This window comes from Chiloscyllium punctatum, chromosome 2 (genome assembly GCF_047496795.1).
Source record: "Chiloscyllium punctatum isolate Juve2018m chromosome 2, sChiPun1.3, whole genome shotgun sequence".
NCBI lineage: Eukaryota > Metazoa > Chordata > Chondrichthyes > Orectolobiformes > Hemiscylliidae > Chiloscyllium > Chiloscyllium punctatum.
Window position 1 is genome coordinate 115,119,055 of NC_092740.1, and position 26,327 is coordinate 115,145,381.

Here is a 26,327-nt window from a genome sequence, read left to right on the forward strand (position 1 = left end):
AGTGGTTCAGTGGCAGTGTCTCTATTTCGGAACCAGAAGGCCTGGGTTCAAGTCCCACCGGCTCTAAAGGTATGTAATAACATCTCTGAACAGGTTAATTAGGAAAATATTTTTTAAAAAAGAAGGTAAAAGATTGGTTAGTTAAGAGGAAAAGAAGCAGAGAGTAGGCATATATGGGTCCTTTCCAGGTTGGCTAGTGAATGATTATTGATCAGTGCTGGGGCCTCAAAAATATATAATGTCTATCAATAACTTGGATGTGAATGTTTTGGTAGCTAAATTTGATTAAGACACATAGATAGGTAGGGGAATAAGTTGTCAAGGGAGTACAGAATCCAAAGTGACACAGTTTAGGTCAAGTAAGTGGGAGAAAATTGGCAGATAGCATATAATATGGGAAAATATGAACTTAACAGCTATGGCAGTAAGAGGAAAAAAGCAGTGTGCTATTTAGATGGAGAGAGCTTATTCAATTCCGAGCAGGAGTTATCTGGTTGTGCTGGTACATGAATCACAAATTGTTAGTGTGTGGGTACAGTAAGTGATTAGGCACATGAATGGAATGTTGGCATTTACTGCAAAGGGAATGGAATATATGAGAAGGGATGTTTTACTGCAGTTGTAAAGAACACCACTGAGACAAACCTAGAATATCATGTACAGTTTGGGTCTCTTTTTATTTGAAAAAATGACGATGTAATTGTGTTTGAAGCAGCTCAGAGAAGTCTTATTCTTCTTATTCCTGGGATGCAGGGCTTATCTTATGAAGAAGGCTTTAGCAGGTTTGGCCTTTAGTCACTGGTGTTTAGAAGAAAGGAGATGATCCTATTGAAACCTATAAAATTCTGAGTGATCTTGATAAACAGATACCAGGAGGATATTTCCTTTAGTGGGAAAGACTGGAACTAGGGGGACAATGGTTGAAGAATAAGAGGTCTTGCTTTTAAGATGGAGATGAGAAGAATTTTCTCTCAGAGGATCACTGAAGTATGGGAGTCACTCCTCCAGAAAATGGTGAAGGCTGGGTCATTGTATTTATTCAAAACTGAGTTTGATAGATTGTTGCTAGGGAATGGAGTCAAAAGTTACGGAGGGCAGATGGGGAAAGTGGCGTTGAGACCACAACTAGATCAGCCATCATTGGATCAAGTTAAAGGGGTGACTGGTTTACATGCTCTTCAAAGTGCTCATTTTTATTAATTTGTGGGATGTGCACATCTCTGACTGGTCAGCATTTTTAATAGTTGTCCCTTGTGCCCTTGAGAAGGTGATGATGAGCTGCCTTCTTGGACCAATGTAATTCACATGCTGTTGGCTGACCAACAATGACCTTAGGGAGGGAATTGCAGGATTTTGACCCCAATGATAAGCAGGGAACTGCAATTTCCAAATCAGGATGGTGAGTGGCTTGGAGGGAATTTGCAGATGATGGTATTCACATGCATCTGCTATCTTTGTCCTTCCAGATAGAAATCATCATGGGTTTGGAAGATGATGTATAAGGATTTCAATGAACTTCTGCAGCACATCTTGCTGATAGTTAAAACTGCTGCTAATGAATGTTGGTGGAGGAGGAAGTGAATGCCTGGGGGTGTGGTTTGCTTTGTCCTGGATGGTGTCAAGCTTCTTGGGTGTTGTTGGAGCTGCACCCATTCAGGCAAGTGGCGAGCATTCCAACACACTGCTGACATGTGCTTTGTAGATGGTGGACAGGTCTTGGGGAATAAGGAGGTGACTTATTCGCCACTGTATTCTTAGCCTCTGACCTGTTCTTGTAGTGTTTGTGAGACAAGTCTTGTTTCTGGTCAACGGCAACCCCAAGAATGTTGAGAGTGGGGATTCAATGATGAAATTGGATTCAACATGGAATGTCAAGGGAAGGTGATTAGATTGTCTCTTATTAGAGATGATCATTGCCTGGCATTTGTGTGGCGTGAATGTTACCTTCCACTTGTCAGCTCGCACCTGGACATTGTTCGGATCTTGATACATTTGAACATGGACCACTTCAGTATCTGAGAAACTGCGAATGGTACTGATAGTTCTGTAATCATCAGTGAACATCCCCACTTTTGACCTTATTATAGAGGGAAGGTTATTGGTGAAGCAAAGAGATGGTTAGGCCTAAGACACTACCTTGGAGGAACTCCTGCAAAGATGTCATGGAGCGGAGATGCTTGACCTCTGACAACCACACCCATCCTCCTATGTGCTGGGTATGACTCTCTGTCTTTAAAGCTGTGCTAATGAGGCACTCTCAGGGAGACACTGGAGATGGACACATCACACAATTGCTTTGTGCCTTCAAACAGTGTTTCCCTAACGTTCAGCAGTGAGCTAAGGGATGAGTACCTCCTTAGTGTAATACAGCCAATTGCGAACCTATTTGTGCAAGAATTAATCGACAGCTTAAGAAAGAAGGATTCAATCACAGATTATATGTCGATACTATAGACTGAAAAACAAGCTGCAGAAGTGGAGCAAGTGACAGGAAGGCACTGTCTGACACAATTATTAAGCCACAAACTATCTCCTTAGAGTGTTTCAAAACAGATGAAGTTACCTACAAAGTAATACTATAAGCACAGGCTTGTTTACTTGATTATAGTATTTGATAAGCCTTCAGCATAGACAGTGAACTTTTATCACGAGCCTATATATTCATGCCAAACCATTCTATACAGACAGAAGGACAGCTTATACTGCCCAGGAGAAATAGAATGTTTACATCAAGGGGATAAAGCCTGACTTTATCAACATAATGTGCTGAATTGCAAAACCAAAGAGAAGGAGCTGAGCTGACAGACAGGGATAACTGGTTACGAAGAAAATTTCAAAGATATTTGATGATTACCATACATGGAAACATCCAGTGAAATTTAAACATGTACTGTGGGTCTTAAGTACATCACCCCTCATAGTATAAAACTATTGAGATAACAAGTCTTCGTAAATCCCATGAGAAATTCAGAAGTGACTAAGTACTTTAATAACAAAACTAATCTTTTTCATTATGGAAATCTAAGTGAGTTTCCTCATCCGCTGAAATCAGAAACTGTAGGAACAGGACCCTTGGCCTGAGACACAGTCATTATTCACAGAGTAGTTATGCGACATGACAGTCAAAACGTTCCAGTGTATTTACATCATACGCTTGAGGCTGCTGCCTTGTGATTGAATGCTTGAGAAACAAAGAATCAAAACGGTTGTCTGGCAAGCTGTTGGGGGGGGGTGGGGGGGGGGGGAAGGGGGGTGATGAGGTTGAGGAGGGTGTGCACTGTGGAAAGGTTTGTGTTTAGAACCATTATTCAGATTTATGACCTCAAACTGAACTGGAACAGTGAGAGGAGAGAGTTCTTTCGTTATTCCACATAATACCAGACATAATTATAATTATACACATCATCCTTCTAGGTTTATAATTTTATCATGTAGTTCCAGCAACTTAAATGGTTGAAATTATTGCATAAGCAGTGATTAATATCATATTCAAAAATGCAACGCTATTTGTAAGTGTACTGAGCTAATAAAGGACTTCTCAGCTTCCTCAGTAACTAGTAATTGTTAAACACATCACCTGGTGTTGGGCTACTTGTTTTATTTTCTAATGATAAATTTACATTACTGTTTGTGCCTTTCCACAAGTGCACAAGGTTTTGTACTATGGCTTCAGTGGAGGAGTTTGGTTGTGCAGGGGTCCTAACTTGTATGATGCCTGATGAAATCCAATGAGATGGTTGAAACCATTTGTGCTGCACCTCACTCACCTTCTCCTCAATAGACTGCTGAACCTAGCTAGTGTCTGCCTTCCATCTCATAACCCATGTGCAGCAACCTCCACCAGCAGATAGCCTGTGGATCATGTACAAGCAAAATGTTGCTGACATGGGAGATCCAAAATAAAAACAGAATGCTGGAGAAACTGAGAGGTCAAGCAACATCTATGAAGAGAGAAACAAGAGTTATTGTTTAGAGTCCAGTATGACTCTTTTATTTGAAACATTAACTCTGTTCTTCTCCATGCAGATGCTGCCACATTTATGGAGTTTCTCCAGCATTTTATTTTTATTCCTGCAGATCAAGGAATGGGAAACATGGGAAGTCACAATCAAGTTCCTTGCGACAAACCTTCATTTGCCCATGACAGGCTTTGAACTTCCACAGCAATGTGATCCTTGAAACAAAAACTGGGTCACATTGGGAGAGCTCTCCATTTAGAGCATTCACCTATGAAGGATTTGCACATTGAATTCCTCCAACTGGTTCAGGAAGTGGGAAGCTGGATTCTATTCTTAACTACCATCTCCTAATTTCTGATGGAGGACAAGATTTGTTTACGTTCTGACACTCCCCACTGGCTTGATCCATCTTCATGGAGAAAGCATGGGCATGTAGGCAATGACATCATCAACATGGGACAACACAGATTGGAACCAATTCCAGCCGCAAGTCTGGATCTTTCTCAAAATGTACTATGCGTGCTGATTAAAAGCTCAATTTTGAAGAAGAACACTAAAAAGAAATCAAATATGGAATATATTTCACAGACTCTGCAACTAGAAACAACCCTACCCCCCCTTATTATGCATGAAGCTTCTGATGTATGTACCGAAATAAAATGATCCAAAGCATTAAAAAAACTGATTTCATTTACACTGTGCATAACTTCTGACTAAGGCAAACCTCTTGACACAAAAAAATGCATTCCTGCCTGCACATGCAAATGAGGTAGGCACATGGACACAGCTTAAAACCAAGGGACTTCCTGTTTTCAACAGAAAAGAGGAGAATTCTTTTTTTTCTCAGACTGTTATTGGTCTGTGGCACTGTCCTCTCCTGAGAGAAGCGAAGGCAGGGTCATTGAATAACTTTAAGGCTGAGTTAAATAGACTGCTCGTTGGTAAAGGAGTCAAAAGTGTACATGGGGCAGACAATCAGATCAGGCAGGATTATATGGAATTGCAGAGCATGCTCGGAGGGTTGATCGGCCTTATCATTCTCAGACAGCTCATCTCCATTTTGTGCCTACACAACTGACCCAGGTGCAAGTGAAAATCATACTCAATTATTCCAATGTGTATTAAGGAAACAACTAGAACCTCTAACTGCATTATGGTATTTGAATAATCATATGACAGTACTATAATTGACGAATCAACAACAACGTAGTTCTATAACATTTAAAGGTTACAAATTGCAGATATTTTCCAGTAAACTCATTTCATTTATGTATCAGCTTGAGGTGGAAGAGTTCTAATTTACTTTCTGTCGAAGAAAGTCAGCATCTTTGACATGGTGATAACCTGGGCTACATAAGCTTCTGTTCGATTGAACCAAAGTAGCAACAATCACAGAAAGCTCAAAGTTATTATGAACATTAGAGGCAGCATGAGAATCTGAGTGACCACAGAATGTAAAAATATCTTGTACTCAGTTAAGACGTTACCAAGAGAGGCATAACTTGCCAAACTAAGACCATCCGGTGTCATTTGCACTGCTAGTTTTATTGAGGTCAAGCACAAGCCTTGGCAACATAATAAGAAGAATAATATTTTGAAATTTTCTCGTGTGATGAGGCAATGCCCTTCCTGGAACAGAAACAGCTTACTTCCTTAGCTTTCGAGCAAGTCGAATAAGGCAGAAACATGTTGTAAAAGGACAGGATAATGCAGAATACATATACCATAGGCTTCCTGTTCTTACACAGCAGTTAGTTCTCATCACTGGTTCAAAAAGGAATCATATTTAAATCAGGATAAAACATTCAATGTAATCTTTCACGGTCATGACAAATTCACCATTGACATGCAGTGTTAAACATCAGTCTTGAACAACAGGATTTATAAAACAAACTGGAGACTTTGTAACCACTGAGAATCCAGAGGAATTCAGCTCCAGTGCTCAAAATAAGTTTAATTTAAAGACATCATTATCTTGTTAGCTTGACACCAATAATAAGGAAAATGTTCAAATCTATTATAAAGGATGTGATAACTGAACAGTTAGAAAAGAATGACAAAATCAGGCAGAGTTGGCATAGATTTATGAAAGGGGAATTATGTTTGAGAAACTTGTTGGTATCACTTTGAGATGCTACTTGTAGCACATGTAAAGGAAATCCAGTGGATTCAGTGTATTGGCATTTTTCAGAAGGCTTTTAGTAAGGTTCCACACAAGTTCATAAATAAAATTAGAGTACACAAGAATGGATGGAATATATCAGTACGGATTGAGAATTGGTTGTAGTCATAGAGCTGTACAGCATGGAAACAGATCCTTCAGTCCAACCTGTCCATGCCGACCACATATCCTAAATTAATCTAGTCCCATTTGCTAGCACTTGGCCCATATCCTGAAAATCCTGCTATTCATATACCCATCCAGATGCCTTTTATCATGTTGTGACTGTACCAGCCTCCACCACTTCCTCTGGCAGCTATGGTAAATATAGGGGAATGGGTCTGGGTGGATTGTGCGTCAGTGTGGACTAGTTTGGGCCGAAGGGCCTGTTTCCACAAAAATAAAATTCCACACATGCATCATCCTTTGCATGAAAAAGTTGCCCCTTAGGTCTCTTAAATCCTTCCCCTCTCATCTTAAACCTATGCCTTTAGTGTTTGACTTCCCATCCCTGGGAAAAGACCTTGGCTACTCAGCTTATCTATGTCCCTAATGGTTTTATAAGCCTCTATGAGGTCACTCCTCAGCCTCAGACATTCCAGTTAAAATAGCCCCAGCTTATTCAGCCTCTCCCTGTAGCTCAAAACTTCCAACCTTGGCAACATCCTTGTAAATCTTTTCTGAACCCTTTCAAATTTCACAACATCCTTTCTGAAACAAGGAGACCAGAACTGAATGCAATATTCCAAAAGTAGCCTAACCAAAGTCCTGTACAGCTGCAACATGACCTCCCAACTCCGATACTCAACACACTGACCAAAGGCAAGCATACCAAACACCTTCATTATTCTGTCTATCTGCGACTCCACTTTCAAAGATCTATGAACCTGTACTCCAAGATCTCTTTGTTCAGCAACAATCCTCAGAACCTTACCAAGAAAGCAGAGAGGAGGAATAAAACACACCATTCTCAGGATTGATGAACAATACAACAGAAATTCCACAATGATAAAGGCTGGACCCACAACTGTTCACAACTGACATGTTTTCCAATGTGGAGGCAATTGGAATATTTCCATAATGACACCAAACAGGGCGTGAACACAAGTTATAAGGAGATGCAAGGAACACTCATTTGGACTTGGACAGGTCAAATGAATGATAGAACAGATAGAATATAAATGTGAATAATAGCGAAGATACTCATTTTGGTGGAAAAACAGAAAGCAGAATATTTATTAATGGTGAGAGAATGGAAGTGCAGGAGCCCAAAGGGATCGGTAAATACTTCTCCTTGAGTCATTAAAAACAGTCTGGAAGTATAATAAGTAATTAAGATGGCACCATTCTGTTGAAAGTAATTTCAAAGGCATTTGTGTACAGGGATATAGAGGTCTTGCTGCAGGTGAGACCTCACCTGGAGTATTCTATACAGTTTGGATCTCCCTACCTATGGAAGGACACACTTATCACAGAAGTAGTTAGTCGGGTTGTTCACTAGATTCATGTCTGGGATGGTGGGACAGTCCCTCGCTGGTGAACCCAGAATCATGTTACATAATCTCAGATTACTAGCATGTCATTGAAGACTGAGATTAGGAAGATTTTCTTCACCCAGAGGTTTGTGGAAGATAATTTATTGAGCAGGTTCAAGAAAGATGTCAACAGGTTTCTGGTGACTAATCACATTAAGGCATATGGAGATAATGTATGATGGTGCTATAGAGGAGATGATTAGCTGTGACCCACAATGGAGGGACAGCCTTGATGGGCTGAATGGCCTCCTTGTGTTCTTGCATTTCCTTGTTGCAAAGTCATTGTTTTGTTGCTGCTGTAAAGGTTTTATTCATATCCCGCTACTAACAACATTTGCCATAACCTGCCCCAAAATCTGCTAAGGCCAAGACTTGAGTCACTTTGAATTTTACAGATTTGAGTTTAAAAACTTCTGTATGGGCAAATTTGGACTATTAGGGGCTTAAAGCGCATGGCAAAACTGTGGGCAAGGAGTTCCTGATGAATTGAACACTACAACCTGGGGCGGCACAGTGGTTAGCACTGCTGCCTTACAGCGCCAGAGACCCGGGTTCAATTCCTGTCTCAGGTGACTGACTATGTGGAGTTTGCACGTTCTCCCCGTGTCTGTGCGGGTTTCCTCCGGGTGCTCCGGTTTCCTCCCACAGTCCAAAGATGTGCAGGTCAGGTGAATTGGCCATGCTAAATTGCCCGTAGTGTTAGGTAAGGGGTAAATGTAGGGGTATGGGTGGGTTGTGCTTCGGCGGGTCGGTGTGGACTTGTTGGGCCGAAGGGCCTGTTTCCATACTGTAATGTAATCTAATCTAATCTAATCTAGTAATCTAATCTAACCTCATAAATAAAATATTCTTCTCAATCCCTTTTAAGAGCCAACAAAATGGACAGACTGGAAAAGGGCATAGTGACTAATATCAACTGCAGGAGCCCATGGCTCGGGACTGTCAAAGATTATCCCCACTGGCCACAACAGAGGCAGATGACAATCACAGAGGGGAAGGGAACTGCTGTGACTGGCAGAGTGAATGCTAAGGGCTCCCTAGAGGGGTTTGGGGGCAGCACATCTTCTCCCCCAATCCATAAACAGTGCTGGAAAAAACACAAATAAATATCCATCTTGATTCAGTTCCTGATTCTGGGTGTACTATGTCTAGTGATCTTCCCTCCTTGAATGTCTATGTATGGGCAAATTACTAGCCAAGCAATCCAAGTGTGCAAAACTCACAAGGTAATACCCAATGTTCGATGTAATTTTCTGATTGAACAGTACCAGGTGAACAATTCCAAGTATGCTAATAATTACACTAACAATTTTAAATGAATGAGTTGGGTTTCCAATTTGACTCATTAACTTGAGCTTGCTCGAAATGGCAGATGTTCATGGGCAGGGATCCACCCTCTGGATAAAGTAAACATAGTACAGGTCTTGTGCCGCATTTGAATTAAGAAAAAAAGTGTAGGGAAAGTAGTTCCCTGTTAGATTCTCTTTGGAAATGTCCCAACCAAAGCTGACTTGTCAATTGATTTGCACCCGTTTCTCATAACTTATAAATTCTTGCTCCTAATTAATTTTTGCATTCTTGAATCACGAATGTACAATGAAAGCCCTCAACAGCATGTCTCTCTTTCTCAGCAATAAATGTGTCTTGCAAAAAATCTGTATTATGTCATACTTACCAAGGTCTTGCTGTCCTGTTTGATTATGGTGACTATTCTCCCCTCGGAGGAGCCATCTTTGCTTGCTTGCTTGATGCTGACATTGATGATATCGGGGAAATCACAATAAGGCTGTAGCTCCTGCCAACAGAGATATACATTATGACTTTGGTATTTTGATTTCTAGCTTAGCAGCTATAATGAGCTTTTCTGCAGTTACTCTGTTCTTCTGTGGTCATAGCACGCCATGAAAAGTAAAGCTATTTCCTATGTTCCTGGTTCTGGTAATCAGATAAATGGATTCTTTTGCATTTCTATTCCTCTTCAAACTGCGTTACTTACAAGCAATTGCTTCTGCTTAGTTTTGGTTTTAGATTTTGTATATTATAGCTATTTAACAGATGTGCAGAGTTGGCACTAGTTCCCATGTGCACAATGGGTTTATTCATAGTGCTTTAAAAGAGCTATTCCAAACTTTAACTATAGAAAGAACTGGAATCTAGAGGTTCCTTCACTCACTCTCACCCCAATTCCACATCCAGGCTTAATCAAGCAAATACAGTGAGTGTTAAAAGTAAACAGAAACAAAAACAGTGAGGTGTTAAAAGTAAACTGACTCTCATAACCAGACAAGGCCAACTGAGTAGGATACTCAGTAGAACATAAAACAGTCTAGATGAATAACAGATGTATATAAAGGATAAAGGAATGCAAAATTTATGCTGATAGCATTAAGTTGTGGGTAGTCTTGCATGGAACAAACAAACATGGGCCAAATGGACTGTTGCTGTGCTGAGAGTTCTGGGTAGGAATAGAGTTATATGGAGAAAGATAGTGAAGAACGAGGGGTAAATATGTTTCACTTAGTCCAGTGTCTGTCACTGCTCATGCTACACCACATGACAACTCAGCTGGAGCTGGTCAATTTATTCTTCATGACATGGCGTCAGAACTAGTGCACCATGTCCGATTGGTACATGGCGATTAACGGATATAGAAATATGCTTTAAACTATTTAAAATCTAGACCAGGCTGGTTATGCCTGAAGTAAAAGAATAGGAAGAGAGCGATGTTATGTATTTTAAACTATTTCAACGGTGCTTCTTTTTTTCCAGGAAAACTCTTTCTCATTCTCTTAAATTTCATGGCCCTTTGAAGTAATTCCCTCATCGAGATTGCACAATTGATAATGATTTGCTTCTGGTATCAATGCTTCCTCAGCCCGTCATCAGCTGGGACTACCCTGGATCTTCACTCAGCAGTTTCCATGATGACAACATAGCCAAACCGGAATATTTATGAGGGGAGAAAATTTCTGATGTTTCCTATTTTAGGACCTGAAATGGGCAGCATATGCACAGACTTACATGTCTAAACTTGGAAGGTCAAAGGCTGGAAGCTCAAAGTTCAGCCTCAGGCCTTGTTATCATTGTTTGGACAATTGCAAGCACCCATGGTGTCATTGTAAGGGCCTTATTCAGGATCTTGTAGCAATCTTGTGAATAATGTTGTGTAGTTGCACATCATGGAGTATAAATAGTACATTTGGGAGGCGTTAGAACATGTGACATTACACTGCACACTGAAAGAACCGGACTGCAACAAATGAGGGTGGAAGACTTAAATAAGCATACTATGATGAGCATAAAAAGAAACCAACTTAATCCTTTTCTAATATAACGACAACTCAGTTTCTAGTATATTTATCATAACCATATACTTCAGTTTTAGTATGAATGTATGATAAAGAACATTACTTTGAAGTATAAGCTTGAAGGTGGTTCTTGACTTTGCTTATTCCTTGCTTGGTGTATCCTGAACCAAATCTCAGTGTATTTCTAAGGATCAATACTGTCAGCAGCTAGCCAAAGGGAGGGAAGCAGACAGACAGGTAACATCACTTCTGATCAATGTGACCTCCTCTCTCTATGAGCCCCAACTTCACAAATACACACACCTTTCCCAAACTACACCTAACTTTCTCATCTCTAATGTCTCATATGGGGATCTGAGGATTGGTGTTTCAGCTCCACCCATTGCCTCTCCCCGTGCTGCTGAGTTCTGGAGTTGCTGGCCTTTGATTGATAGGCGGGCAGGCCTTCTTGATCCAGATTCATAATTCCCGGATTGTTGAAAGATCCGGTGGATTCTCTGACTAAAGTAGGTCATAGGTTTCTCACCAGAAAACTCTTGGTTTTGGAAAAAGTCTGCAAGTTGAAAATTTCTGACCATCGTTTGCAAATAGTTGAAGCCTAGGAATTGGGCATTGAGGCGTTGTGCTCATTACAACCTGAAACCACTAAAATAAATTGTTTATTCTTACTGTACTGTTATGACTGTCAATGAATCTATAACCCAAGTGAATATTATCCTTAATACTAATAGCTCTAATCTTACAGAATGTAGCCTCATAGATAGGATTCATGTACAGCACAATACAGCAACTCTTTTCCTCCCTTCCCCCTCTTTTCTTTGCTCCTCTTTATAATTGTAGAAGAATCTTTTTTAAAATCACAAGTACAATTAAGAGCATTCTGGTTACATTAACTTAATTTGAGAATAAAGTGAATAATAGTGCTAGTAAAATCTTTTTTTTAAAAAACATGGTGTTTATTTGGACAGACATCACCTACCAATTATTTCCTGTTCATTGCAATGTTCAGCATAATTTGTGACTCCTCAGTTACTGAAGCAGTCTGTATCAAAATGCAACAAAATCTTGGACAATTCCCAGATTTGAGCAGGTAACTGACAAGTAATATCCATGCCACACGAGTGCCAGGCAGTGGCCACTTCAAAAGAGAGAATCTGACCATTGTCCCTAGATATTCAATGTCATTGCCACTGCAGTATTACCTAACCCTAACCCTATCCACTAGCAATATCCTGGGTGATTGCCATTGACTACAAACAAACTGGACTAAGCATATAAATGTAATGGTTACAAGGACAAGGCCAGAAATCTTGCAGCAAGTAACTCACTTCCTGACTCCCTAAAGTCTGTCCACCATCTACAAACAACCTCCATTTGCCTGGACGAGTGCAGCTCCATCACTCAAGAAGGTTGACACCATTCAGGAAAATGCAGTCTGGTTGCTTGGCACCACATCCACAAACATCTACTTCCTCTACCACCTAAGCACTATAGCAGCAATGTGTACCATCTACATGATGCACTGTAGAGATTCATGAAAGTTCCTCAGACAACATTTTCCAAACCCATGACCACTACCAACTAGAAGGACAAGGTGAGAAATACATGGGAACACCATCAGCTGCAAGATCCCTTCACAGCCACTCCCTCTTGATTTGGAAATATATCCCTATTTCTCCAGTATCACTGGGTCAAATCCTGAAATTCCTTCCCCAATGACATTGCTGCCATTGTGCGAAAGGCGCAAATGGACTAAAGTGATTCAAAAAGGCAGCTCACCATCACCTCTTGAATGGCAACTGAGATCGGTTAATAAAAGCAGAAAATGAAGCGTGAAGATCTGGTACAGGACGTTAAGTGATATTGGTCTGAGGTAACAGATGAGCTTCTACGTGACTGCTGGAGTCGATGGACAGGTCCATATTCAACACCATAATTCAAACCAAGCTCATCTCTAAATCTAGGACTCTGCTCTCTCTTCTGCAACTGGATCATTGAATGCCTGAGCTGCAGACTGCAATCAGTAAGGATAGGCAACAGCACCTCCTCCACGAGGATCCACAATAATGGTCCCCACTAGGCTGTATACTCAGCCCCTTACTACACTCATTATACACTCACGATTGTGTAGCCAAATTCAGCTCTAACTCCATTTACAAATTTGCTGATGACACCACCACAGTGGGTTAGATCTTAAACAAAGATGAGACAGAGTACAGGAACAGGTCGGAGAGCTTAGTGGCATGGTGTAAAGACAACAATCTCTCCCTCAATGTCAGCAAAAAGAAAGAGTTGATTATCAACTTCAGGAAGCAGAGTGGAGAACACGCCCCTTGTCTGTATAAATGATACATAGGTGGAGGTAGTCAAGAGCTTCAAGTTCCCGCCAGTAAATAACACCAACAATTTGTGCTGGTTCATTTACATTGACCTTATGGTCAAGAAAGCACACCAATGCCTCCACTTCCTCCGAAGAATGAGATAATTTGGCATGCCACGATGATTCTTAGCAATTTTTAATCGATGCACCATAGAAAGCATCCTATCCGGATGCATCACAGCTTTGTGTGGCAAATGCTCTGTGCAAGAAATTACAGCCAGTCCATCACAGAAGCCAACATTCCTTCCACTGCCTCCAGGCATAGTGTATGATTGCTTTCAATAGCAGGGGGGTTGAGTTTAAGAGCCGCAAGGTTATGCTGCTCCTCGAAAAAGCCCTGGTTAGACCACACTTGGAATATTGTGTTCAGTTCTGGTCGTCTCATTACAGGAAAGATGTGGAACCTTTAGAGACTGTGCAGAGGAGATTTACCAGGATGTTACCTGGACTGGAGGGCATGTCTTATGAAGAAAGGTTGAGGGAGCTAGGGATTTTCTTACTGGAGCGAAGGATGAGAGGTGATATGATAGCGGTGTATAAGATGATGAGAGGCATAGACAGAGTGGATAGCCAGAGACTTTATCCCCATGACAAAAATGGCTGTCACAAGGGGACATAATTTTAAGGTAATTGGGGGAATGTTTAGGGGAGATGTCAGAGGTAGGTTCTTTACATAGAGAGTGGTGGATGAGTGGAATGCACTGCCAATGGTGGTTGTAGACTCAGATACATTAGGGACATTTAAGTGATTCTTGATCGGTATATGGATGATAGTAACATAAAGGGTACATAGGTTAGAGCTGAAAATGTGATGCTGGAAAAGCACAGCAGGTCAGGCAGCATCCAAGGAGCAGGAGGATCGACGTTTCGGGCATGAGCCCTTCTTCAGCCATTCCTGAAGAAGGGCTCATGCCCGAAACATCGATTCTCCTGCTCCTTGGATGCTGCCTGACCGGCTGAGCTTTTCCAGCAACACATTTTCAGCTCTGATCTCCAGCATCTGCAGTCCTCACTTTCTCCAGGTACATAGGTTAGTTTGATCTCAGAGTAGGATAAAAGGTCGGTGCAACATTGAGGGCCGAAGGGTCCGTATTGTGCTGTACTGTTCTTTGTTCTATGCTTCTCACTGCCTTGGGAAAGCAGCCAACATAATCAAAGACGCCTCCCACCCCGGTCATATTTTCTTACTCCCTCTTCTGTCGGGCAGAAGATACAAAGCTTTGAAAACATATGAATAGATTCAAGAACAGGTTTTTCCCCACTGTTACCAGACCTTTAGTGGATCTGTCATATACTGAAGTTTGATCTTGCTCTACATCTTCCCTGTAGCTGTAACACCACTTTATGCATTCTGTCCTATTACACTTGTTTAAGGTATGATTTGCCTTGATAACATGCAAAATAATACTTATCACCGTGTCTTGGTACAGGCGACAAGAATAAATGAATCACACCAAATGCTGGTCCAGCCAAAATACTCATCCCATAAGTGAACTGAAAGAAAACAAATGATTTGTGCATGAATCAGTATCTGACTTAGCTATGTAGGCCAGAAAAGCTCTAATTTTCATGCCAGATGTGTGCTGACTTGGTTGATCTCAACTTCTGTACTGGCAAGTGTGCTAACATATCCCAGGACCTGGTAGGAGTAAAAAGCCTAGGGTTTGGACTCTTGATTCATTACATATCCAATACATATGCACATATGCATTTATGCCTGCACATGTACAACTGTGCGTGAAGATGGGTGTGAAATCTATGGGGGCGAGTGTGCAGGTAATAAGAAAAGACTGTGTTAAGTTCAGATATGATGTAATTTATATCCTGACATCTTATGATCATTCATGATGTAGATTTACACAAGAATGAATGAATGTTAGGAAACAAGTGAGATTGGGGTTTGGAAGTGTGGGAAATAATGAGGTACAAATCAAACCTTTGGTGCAGAGTCTACTACAGGTTAACCTGGGTCACCCCTCCATAGCAACAAACTGCAGTGATAGTGTGAAGTCACTTACATGGGGAGCTAAGACAGGACTGAATACTGAACAGTATTAGCATCACAGCTAAGTCAGAAATAAATTTAACCACAGGCACCCAATTTTAAAAGGTATTCACTAATGACTTCTATCCAAATAGGACATAAAAAGATAGGAAAGTTGTACCTAGGAGCAGGCTTGGGCCAATTAGCTCTTCAATTTGGCTCCACTAATCAATCAATCAATCAGATCACAGCTGATCTGTTCATGGTATCATCTTCATATTCCCATCTGCTCCTTTGATTCTGTTGTCTATCAAAAATCTATTAATTCAGCTATGAATAAATTCAACAACACAATTTCCACTGTTTTCTATGGAAGTGAATTTCACAGACATTGATTCTTTTGGCAGGGAAAGAACAAAAGTTCTTAATTTCCACCTTCGATGAGATATTTTATTCTTCAACTGCGTCCCCTTATTCCAGTCTCCACAACAGAGGAAACATCTTCCCAGTATCCACCCATTAAAGCATCTTAATTTTACATGTTACAGGAAGACCATCACTTATTCTTCTAAACTGCAATGGGTATAGGCAAATCTGCTTAACATTTCCTCAGAACATAATTCCCTTAATCCAGGAATGAACTGAACAAACCTTGTCTGAATTGCTTGGAATGAAATAACATCTTCTTTTATCAAATAAGATGACCAAAGCTGTACACAGAACACCAGATGCAATTTTACCAAAGTCCTGTGCAGCTACAGTAAAATGTTGTTAGTCTTATATTCTACTCCCCTTGTTATGAATAGCAGCACTTGATTTGTCTTCCGAATCACTAATTGTAGCTACATACTAAATGTTTGTGATTCATGAACCAGGATATACACATTGTACCTTACCACCAAATTCGGTAATCTCTCTCCATTTAAATCATATGCTGATTTTCTATTCATCCTGCCAAAGTGAACAAGTTCCTATTTTCCCCATGGTCTGCCACATTTGATCACTCATTTCATCCATCTCTTTGTAGGCTCTCAATTTCCTCTTCACAGCTTACTTCCTCATCTATTTTGATAAATTTAGCTACTATCTGTTAGAATCCATGCCAATGACTTTGGTGTAGGAACCTAAGTTGTTAATACCTCAGCACTGAATCCTTTGACGATCCACTCATTATGGCTTGCCATCTCATTGACCAATTTATTCCTATTCTCTGCTTCCTGTTAGCATTTCATGAAGGTTTTATCCAGCAGCACATGGAGTTGAAATTACGGAATGCAAATTCACAGCAGCAATCCTCTAAACCTGATATTTTTAGGAAGAAAAGGCTACAGAATAACACTAAGTCTAGGAAGTTAAAATGTAAAGACTTTAAATAAAAATTATACAGGTGCCATTGAGATAAGATTAGTCACTCAGCATGTTTTCATGAGGGGATTTTCTTTGGAAAATCCGTTATTCTGTGGAACACATCACAATCTCAGTACTTATCTTCATTTAATTACTCAGACATTACACATTCACTGAATGTTATTTCTCTAGGTAAGGCTAACTGTCTGACTTTCTGCCAAGTGTCAAGAAAACATTAGTTATGCTTTCAGGGCTTGTAGATGGAAAAGGATTGGTTCTATTGCTGTTGGCTCACTCCTAGACAGATCAAGTTCAGACAAGGTAACAGAACTAAGCAAACATAATGACTGCTCTTTCATCCAGCCAATCAGTTAATTCATTGCAGAACTGCACTGTGCTCATCAGTACTAATTGCTTTTGTGCAATGTCCATTCTGTTCAATTGATTATCATGACAGTGGTTGGTCACAGTCAATTTCTCCCTAGCTGTAGTAGCTTTTATGGACGTTAAAATGGCAGCAAAATTTTAGTACTTCTTTTTGTTATCCACCAGTTATTCCAAATCTTCACTTCTAATAAAATGCATTCTAGCCCTGTTCATCTCAAACTTCACATCTACCTCCATCTCGATGTCCCCTTATTAAACATTGTGTCCTTCATGTCACTGTCTCTTATGCTCTCCAGGTTGTGTTATTAGGAATTCGGTACCTAAAATTCTCCAACTTCACTTCCTTTTCAAGTTTCTCAAAACTCATGTCCTTGACATGTTCTTATTTCTTAATTTCTCATTTTCTGGCTTGTAATCCATGTTCTATTTCCTGTAAAGGAAGGTGCCCTGTGACCTGTTTGTGTTAGGAGTGTTTATTTACCAAACAGCAATAGAAAAAAAGATCCAAAAATTATAACAATGGGCGTGTACAAGAGAATGAATTCAGTTATTCAATATATTACTTCCAATGGAAGTAACGATAGCAGCTCATTTCAATTTAGCTCTAGCCACATGATAACACATATTAAAACAAGATACTGATGGTTAATTCATTCTGTGGTTCTTGATACTGTACAAGATAAATCTGTTGGAAGCAAAAAATCATGGTTGCTGGAAAAGCTCAGCAGGACAGGCAACATCTGTATAGAGAAATCAAAGTTAACATTTTGGGTCGAGTGACCCTTCCTCAGAAAGATAACTTTGCCCACTTTGAAGTTCTGCTCCTTCTCTGATGGGATTTCCAGACCAATCTTTGTTCTTGCCCACTGACATTTATTTCGCCGTCCCCCCTGGTGTCTGACCAGGTACATTTTGTTTCCATAGCCACATCACATTCCTCAGTGACTGCATCTGGCTCAGACTCACCCCACATGGATTCCAACTGAAGTTTCATTCCTTGTGCTTTGAATCCACCCAGGATCACAGGTATCTGCGTGATGTTCAATGTTCCACAGACAGCTGCTCCTACTGCAATCTGATATTTACACTCAGGGACGTGGTATCACATTCACTCTCTAGGCCTTGCTCTCCATTAGCATCACATCACACTGGCTCATCGCTGCACCAATCCGCATTCCCACTTCATCCTCCGACTCATTGGTTGTGCTAACGTTTTCTTTTCCTTACAGATAGCAACGCCCACAAAATGCAACAACTCAGTAATACCCACAGCCTCTGAAACTTTCCATCCCTCCACTTCCCTCCGACGCGATCCCCTCCATAACGCCATCTCCTGTCCGAATTCACCATCCCTCCTAACCTGATCTCCGATACTGAACATTCTATACTCAACGAAGGCCTCAGAGTCCCCACTTTAATTAATTTGGGCACAATATGACGTTGAACTCTTCTTCCATCACTGAAGTTCTGAGGAAGGGTTAACCGACCTGAAACATTAACTTTAATTTCTCTTCACAGGTGGTGCCAGAGCTGCTGAGCTTTTCCAGAAACTTCTGTTGTGTTTGTAATTTACAGCATCCACAATCTTTCATTTTTTTTTAACATCTGTTGGAAGCACACTCCTAACATAGTATTTCTCATTTTATTCAAGAAAATAATGAATGCTCCTTAAACCCATTTATTTAGAAGAAAAGATCTGTCCTTCAGTTGGCTCACTTTCCAATCAAAAGTACTCAAATCAAAACAGGTGGCAGCATTATCCATTTGACTTTGGCATCAAATTCAAGTCAAACGCAAGAATTAAAACAAAGAACAGCCTCATTTGTGGTGAGGAAACTACAACCATCTTGTCTGAACAAGTTGCTAGCAGATGCAAAAGGTCAGTTAGAACAGAGCTGTCTGTGCTCTTTTTTTATGCCCTGCTTACACCAAGGGAAGATGTCTTGTCTCCATTCTCACTGATCCCAGTGGTGGTATTTTTAAATGTATCACACCAAGGGTGGTGAGTACAAAACCATATTCCTTTATTCACACCCTCCATGCTCTCTCCAATTTTACAACATCAATTTCAAGAGCAGAAGCTCATCTTTCGTCTTGGCATTCTGCAGCATCTGATCTGAACATCTCAAACAACTTTGAATTGTATTCTCTGTTTGTCCTGCTGTATGATTCGATCAATAAGCCATTGATTTAATTGCCCACTTGTAAGCTCCGTGATTCACTCACTGAGTTTGACTGTATTGACTGTTGTGCAATATTCAGAAATGCTCACTTTCCAATTTTTAAAAAATCATTTACAGACTGCGAAACCAACTGGATGTAGACTTGTGAAGCAATTCACATTTTATAACTTTTAAAATACGTAAGTTGGTCTGCTTGCATTTATTGGCTTCAGACACCATTTCACATCAGTTGAAGGCTTATATTACAGCATTCGATCTTTACATCGATTTTTCAGCATCGCGACACCTTCATTGTCTCTGTCCACTTGCAGACTTTCTCAAACAATTTTGTAATTAAGCTGCTTCCCCTACAATTGTATTTCCCTGCTCGCATTTTAGTGTCATTTTACATCTAAATCTGCATTTCTCAAATCACTTGTGTGAAATCAAACAGGCAACAAGTCGCTGAGCTAATCTGGGTCCACTCAAATTTCAATTCAAGGAGCTTGACCCAACTTAATCTATAACTAAAGGTCAATAGCAGCAGCGGATAAATTAGTTGGAGTGTATGTTACCCAGTCAGTACAGTAAAATACCTGATAGGTGGCATTCTGACTGTTGAAATACATGGCAACAATGCACTTTGGACAGATATGTTGTTGAAATTAGCAAGTGAACCATAATCCTTCAACAACTACTGTGTTCAGGAAAAAGCTTCTTCTAAAAGCGTCCATGTTTAACTACAGTGGTTGGACAAAACAAATATATCATTCAAGGTTAAAATCCAAAGTAAATTATTTTTTTATTCAGCAATTCGTTTTTACATTAATAAACTCTTCATTCTTTGGATTGCTCGGTAAGGAATAACATATATTCTTGGAGCCTGTAGTTTGCAAAAAAATTGGTCCTGAACTGTCGACTGTATACATTAGACAAAACTGCAGCTGGAAATAAACTACAACTGTGCTGGAAGATGATAAAAAAATTTCACTGGATGTCATCTTGCTTGTAACGTGTGACAAATTGGTGGAAGTGTAGAAGATGTTTGTGCTGAACCAGGACAGGAAAAAATGGAGGATATGATTGTCAGACAAGGAAACCACAAACCACACAGCTTAAAGCATGGTCTTCATCAAGTGCTCAATCTTTGTCTCATCTGATATGAGCATATCTACATTTGAAAATAACATTGCGATGGAAATGACGTACAACCGTTCTCCTGCACAGACAATTCCTAACAGCTTTGTGACTGTATGTACATTCCAAGGGCTGCAGTGGTTGAAGAAAGCAGCTCACCACCACTTTCTCCAGCCCAATGAGCAATGAGGTAATAAAGCCAAGCCCAGCCAGCAATACCCACAGCCTGTGAACAAAAAAATCTAAAGACATTCACCAAAAATAGTTTTCATAAATATCACATAACTCTGAAAACTACTTCAGCCTAAGTGCAGTTAAGCTATGGGCTACACACAACCACCATAAAAAATAATAGACAGATGCAAATAAGAGTCTCCATTAAAAAAAAAGTCAGCTACACATTTTGGATTTAAGAGACATAGAAGGTCAAACGGAAGTGGTTAGTGTAGCACTTGAACAGCTGGGAAGTTGACCAGAATGCATTGGAAGCTAACACAAAAAACTGCAAGGGACATGATCCTTATTTGTCATGTTGTGGCAAGTTAGGAGGAAGCGTAGAGATGTTTGAGCTTATTCAAAATGAAATAGAAAATTACATGTCATTCCTTCCTTTCAAACTTCTTGAAAAAGTCTATATAGAAATATTGCTCTTTAATTGCTTCTACAGTTAATGTATTTAGAGCAAAACTAAAGTTAGTATTTTATCTTACATGTGATTCAGGGGATCCTTCAACCAACGCCTAGCTGAATTCAAATCTAAACATGCCAGACAGATATGTTTGAATACATTCAATGGACGTTAGTGCACCATTGCTTTTTAATCTTTCCATGGTATTTGAGGTTGATGGAAAAGCCAGCCTTTGTTGGCCATCTGTAATGCTCCCGAATGGAGTGATTTACTAGCCACTAGAGTTATTAAGGGAGTGTTAAGAGACAACCACATTGCTGTAGATTTGCAGTCACATGCAAACCAGACCAAGGGGTCAGATTTTCTCAGTAAACCACAACAATGAGTTTCTATACAACTGATGGTAGTTTCATTGGGCAGAACTTTGCCTAAGTTAGAGTTGCATCAGGTTTTCGAAGGACTAATGGCGCACTGCGAGGACTAATGAGTTCTCTCACTATAAAACTTACTGAGCTTGCCTCATTAATAACCCACTCAAAACATATGGCATCTCTAATGTGCTTCAGCTTGCTGCACCCCATTCCCACAAAGCTCACCAGATGTCTGCAGCAATGCCAGCACCTCGTGCTCTTGCGCCATCTTTGAAAGACTGGACAAGCACTGCACTCTGGCATTGCCCCTCACTGACAATATCTTGGTATGGCAGTTCCAAAGCATGCGGTCCACAGTACATAAGCCACATGGCTGATCCTCTCTTGCACATATAACATCATTCTCTCACCTTCGTCGTTATGTAATCACCAAACCACTTCACCTGCCCATACCTACATTCCATTAACCAACCTCTAAGTCACTACTACCCTGACCCCAATACCCGTTGGAGATTCAAGTCTGTTATTGTCCAGTAGGGGGACATCACATACAGGGCAAAAGTGAGGACCGCAGATGCTGGAAATGAGAGTTTAGATCAGAGTGGTGCTGGAAAAGCACAGCAGATCAGGCAGCATCCGAGGAGCAGGAAAATCGATGTTTCGGCCAAAAGCCCTTCATCAGGAATAGAGGCAGGAAGCCTCCAGAGTGGAGAGATAAATGGCGGGGGGGATTTGGTTGGGGTTGTGGAGAAAGTAGCAAAGAGTACAATAGGTGAATAGGGGTGGGGATGGAGGTGATAGGTCAGAGGAAAGGGTGGAGCGGATAGGTGGGAAGGGAGATTGGCAGGTAGGACAGGTCATGAGGACAATGCTGAGCTGGAAGGTTGGAACTGAAGTAAGGTGGGGGGGAGGGGAAATGAGGAAACTGGTGAAATCCACATTGATGCCCTGGGGTTGAAGTGTTCCCAGGCAAAAGATGAGGCGTTTTTCCTCCAGGCATCGGATGATGAGGGAGCAGCAGTGGAGGAGGCCCAGGACCTCCATATCCTCGGCAGAGTGGGAGGGGGAGTTGAAATGTTGGGCCATGGGGCGGTGAGGTTGATTGGTGCAGGTGTCCCAGAGATGTTCCCTAAAGCGCTTTGCTAGGAGACATCCAGTCTCCTCAATATAGAGGAGACCACATCGGGAGCAACGGATCTAATAAATGATATTGGTGGATATGCAGGTGAAACTTTGATGGATGTGGCAGGCTCCTTTGGGGCCTTGGATGGAGGTGAGGGAGGTGGTGTGGGTGCAGGTTTTGCGATTCCTGCAGTAGCAGGGGAGGGTGCCAGGATTGCAGGGTAGTTGGGTGGGGTGTGGACTTGACCAGGAAGTCACGGAGGGAACGGTCTTTGTGGAAAGTGGAAAGGGGTGGGGAGGGAAATATATCCCTGGTGGTGGGGTCCGTTTGGAGATGGCGGAAATGTCGGCGAATGATATGGTTAATGCGAAGGTTGGTAGGATGGAAAGTGAGGACGGCAGAGGGGGGGGGGCGTGTTCTGTCCTTGTTCTGGTTGGAGGGGTGGGGTTTGAGGGTGGAGGTGCGGAATGTGGATAAAATGCATTGGAGGGCATCTTCACCACGTGGGAAGGGAAATTGCAATCTCTGAAGAAGGCGGCCATCTGGTGTGTTCTGTGGTAGAACTGGTCCTCCTGGCAGCAGATACAGCGGAGGCAGAGGAATTGGGAAAACTAATTGGGAACATCATATACAGACAATTGGACAAATACAAACTGTTATTTACATAAGGCAAATATGAACAAGAACAAATCACCAGAGGCTGAATGTTGCCCCCACAATGCCAACAAAATTTCAGCATCATGACCATAGATTATTTTACAATCAATAATTACGTGCTGCACACATTTCTTATCTACTGGAACTATAAGGTTCTCTCTGGTTTGTAATTCCCAACATAAACTGAACTCTGTTGTGGGCACCATCAGCTTTGTCCTTCACAATGTCTTCCTCCTCCTCCTTCCTAAATCGCCTCTTAGTGTATCAGAAGTTGCTGTGATGGCTGTGATTGATCAGCAGATGCTAGATGCCATGGATGAGAGGTTGGTTCTGCTGGTGCCTGTGAATCGTGACTCAAGATAACGCTGTATCCAACATGGAGGTTTTTGAGAGCAAGTGGAGATCTGAATCTGCTGGGTACACGCACTGGTTTGCTTGAATTTTGCCAACCTCCAGTTTAGTCAGCTAGGAGGTTAGGTATTAATGAGACTGGTTGTGCTGTTAAACCATTAATTCCAAATTTCACCAAGTGATTTTAAATTCCATCAACTGCCAAAGTGCAATTTGATCTCATTTGTTCTAACAGTTAGCCTGGGGCACTAATCCAATGAGGTTACCATTAACCTCCTGTTCTCCCATCTCTATTGTTAGTATGCAAAATTCAATAGCATAATTTCAGCCCTGAAGCAATTTCAGACATGCCTCTCAAATAGGTATCAAAAAGGATCTCAAATGATTTTGCATCAACTATTGAATGAAACTAAACATTTACAGACTTTATGAATGATTTCTTCATGCTATCAAAGAGGTAGTTTACTTGCTGTTTTCACAGGCATCCCCCATCAGTTAAACTTACTTTATCATTTTAAGCAGAACTGAGAAAATTTAGGTGGCCAGAAAGTATGAAACTGTTTTTGGAAAGAAAGTTTGATTTGATGTAGGCACAGATGTCATCAACACAACAGAAAAACAAACACGTTTCTTTCAAATCTAAGTATTTAAAACATAAAAACATAAATTAAGAGCAGGAGTAAGCCTTTTGGCCTTTCAAGCCTGCTCCACTATTCAATATGGTCATCAAACTCAGTAACTTATATCTGCTTTCTCCCCATCCCCTTTGAATCCTTCAGCCCTCAGAATTATATCAAACTCCTTCTTGAAAACAATTGGCTATCCTACTGTCAAATATTTACTGAATCACATTCAACATGAAGTAACAAAAACTAAAGATGCCTCCAAATTACTCAGTAAAATATCATGAAACAAGAACATGCATTTGTTTTAGTATTGTTGGCAAAAAAGAAAAACTAAAAATACCAGGGAACAGCAATATGCTAGTCATATAATAAACAAGGGTTACGGTTCAAAATTAAGTCAACATTAATTCTGTGTGCTGGGAGGCACCAGTGGATCTGCGAATTTATGGTGGATGTCCATTTTAACGCAAGATAACACACGGATATGTCACAGAGACTGGATTTTGCCTTTGCAACGATGGAGACGGTCAGCTGTTGTTTGTGCACTGCAAAATGACAGCAGCCCTGTGGGACCGCACACATGCAGAATTATATGGAAATCTGGGAGTTGTGCTTCCATTTTTAGCAATCGGAATTCATGAGTATTTTGATTCCAATGCTCTTAACTACATTGTAAAAATTTTGAAAAACGTGCATTCAGTTTTTATCTTCCACACCAACTTTGTAATCATGCTGAACAAGCTCAATAAATCAAAGCAGCTCATGCCATATTTGTGAAATGTTAACCATCTCTGTAATGATAAAGAAGACCTCAGTTTCTAAAAAGATCCTAAAATGTTTTATCTTTAAATTAACATAAATGCTAAAATAATCACAATTTAACATTTAACTCTCAAAGTTTAAATTAATAGCTGAAAACGAGCTCAACGCAGACTAACGATATCGAAGCACATAGAGAGATCGCAAGAAATTGGTATTGAGATTGATATGCCACAATCTAACTGAATGGAGATGTGAGCTCGATGGGCTCTCTGGCCTTCTCTTGTTTTGATGTTCCTATGTCAAGATACCCTTTAATTTGATGCCAGATTTAAACTGAAAAGGGGAGTAATCTCCCTATAAATATCACCGAATAATGGAGGATAACTTTCTTAGAGGATAGCAGCAAGCATTCTCACCTCAGCACAATTCACTACAAAATGCAGGCTATGACATATCAAGCACAATGTTTAAAATGTGCAGATTGGCCATTTTGAAAATGAAGCCCACTTTACTAAAACATAAAATGATGTTCCACTTAAAAATGAAAAAAGCATAAATAATGGTATAAATTACTATTGCTGTGATAGCTGTTCTCTACAGATATTATATATAGCATCAGTAAACAGTAATGACCCTAGGCTTAATCTCTTGTTAAAGAGAGATGATTGGTGGTGAGTTTAACCAGAGGATCACCACATCTCAGGCAAGGAGTAAGGTTGAGAAGGTGAGACCTTTGTGGTAGTATTAGCTGATATGAGAGTTGAACACGTGCTACCAGCATCACTCAGCATCGCAAACCAGTTACCCAAATGAGCTAAATGATCTCATCTTACGTTTGGTAGGACTATGGCGACTTTGTCTTATAGCAAAAAACATTCAAAGCAGGCACAGATTGCAATGTGAAGACTGAGATTTTGGGACTTTATCAGGTTATTTTTAGGGTTGGGAGATTTATTGAGAAAATTCCCTTAGTCAGTTCAGCTGTGGTTATTCCTTTGCTTCAACAGATTAAACAAATCAGTAGGCACACAATAGTAAACATCTACATGGTTGACTTGACCCTTTTCCTTAACAACTTTAACTAAAATAATGGGGATTTTAGAGTGATAAAGTATATTAGCCGTAATGCCCACTGTTTTCCAGACAATGCCACCAGCCATTGATGGACCCAAAGCAAGGAGCAGACACCTTACGATCCTTCTCAGCAGCACTCAGGCACGGTCAAAATGACAAGTGAGAGTGAGGCAGTCAGAGCAGCCTGCTCCAGAATCCTGAAACGTTGATGCCCAAATTGTGGCAAACCCAGAGTTAAATGTGTATCAGTAGCTTAAAACTATGGACTCTCTGAGAGGACGTCCCTTTGACACCATCACCTCTACAATAGGTTTTGTACATGGTGACTTCCCAATAAATGATTGAAAACCTGTAAAACCATTCAAATTCAGAACC

General features: G+C 40.6%; 1 protein-coding gene across 4 annotated transcripts in view; it reads right to left on the minus strand.

Annotated features, from left to right (window-relative positions):
* The window catches only part of LOC140487980 (tyrosine-protein kinase JAK2-like), a 295,730-nt gene that overhangs the window by 53,074 nt on the left and 216,329 nt on the right, over window positions 1–26,327 (minus strand). For all 4 annotated transcript variants that reach the window (XM_072587498.1, XM_072587490.1, XM_072587479.1 and 1 more), the window contains one exon: window positions 9,331–9,450. In XM_072587498.1, the coding sequence (XP_072443599.1) occupies window positions 9,331–9,450 (120 nt within the window). The remainder of the gene's footprint in view (window positions 1–9,330; window positions 9,451–26,327) is intronic.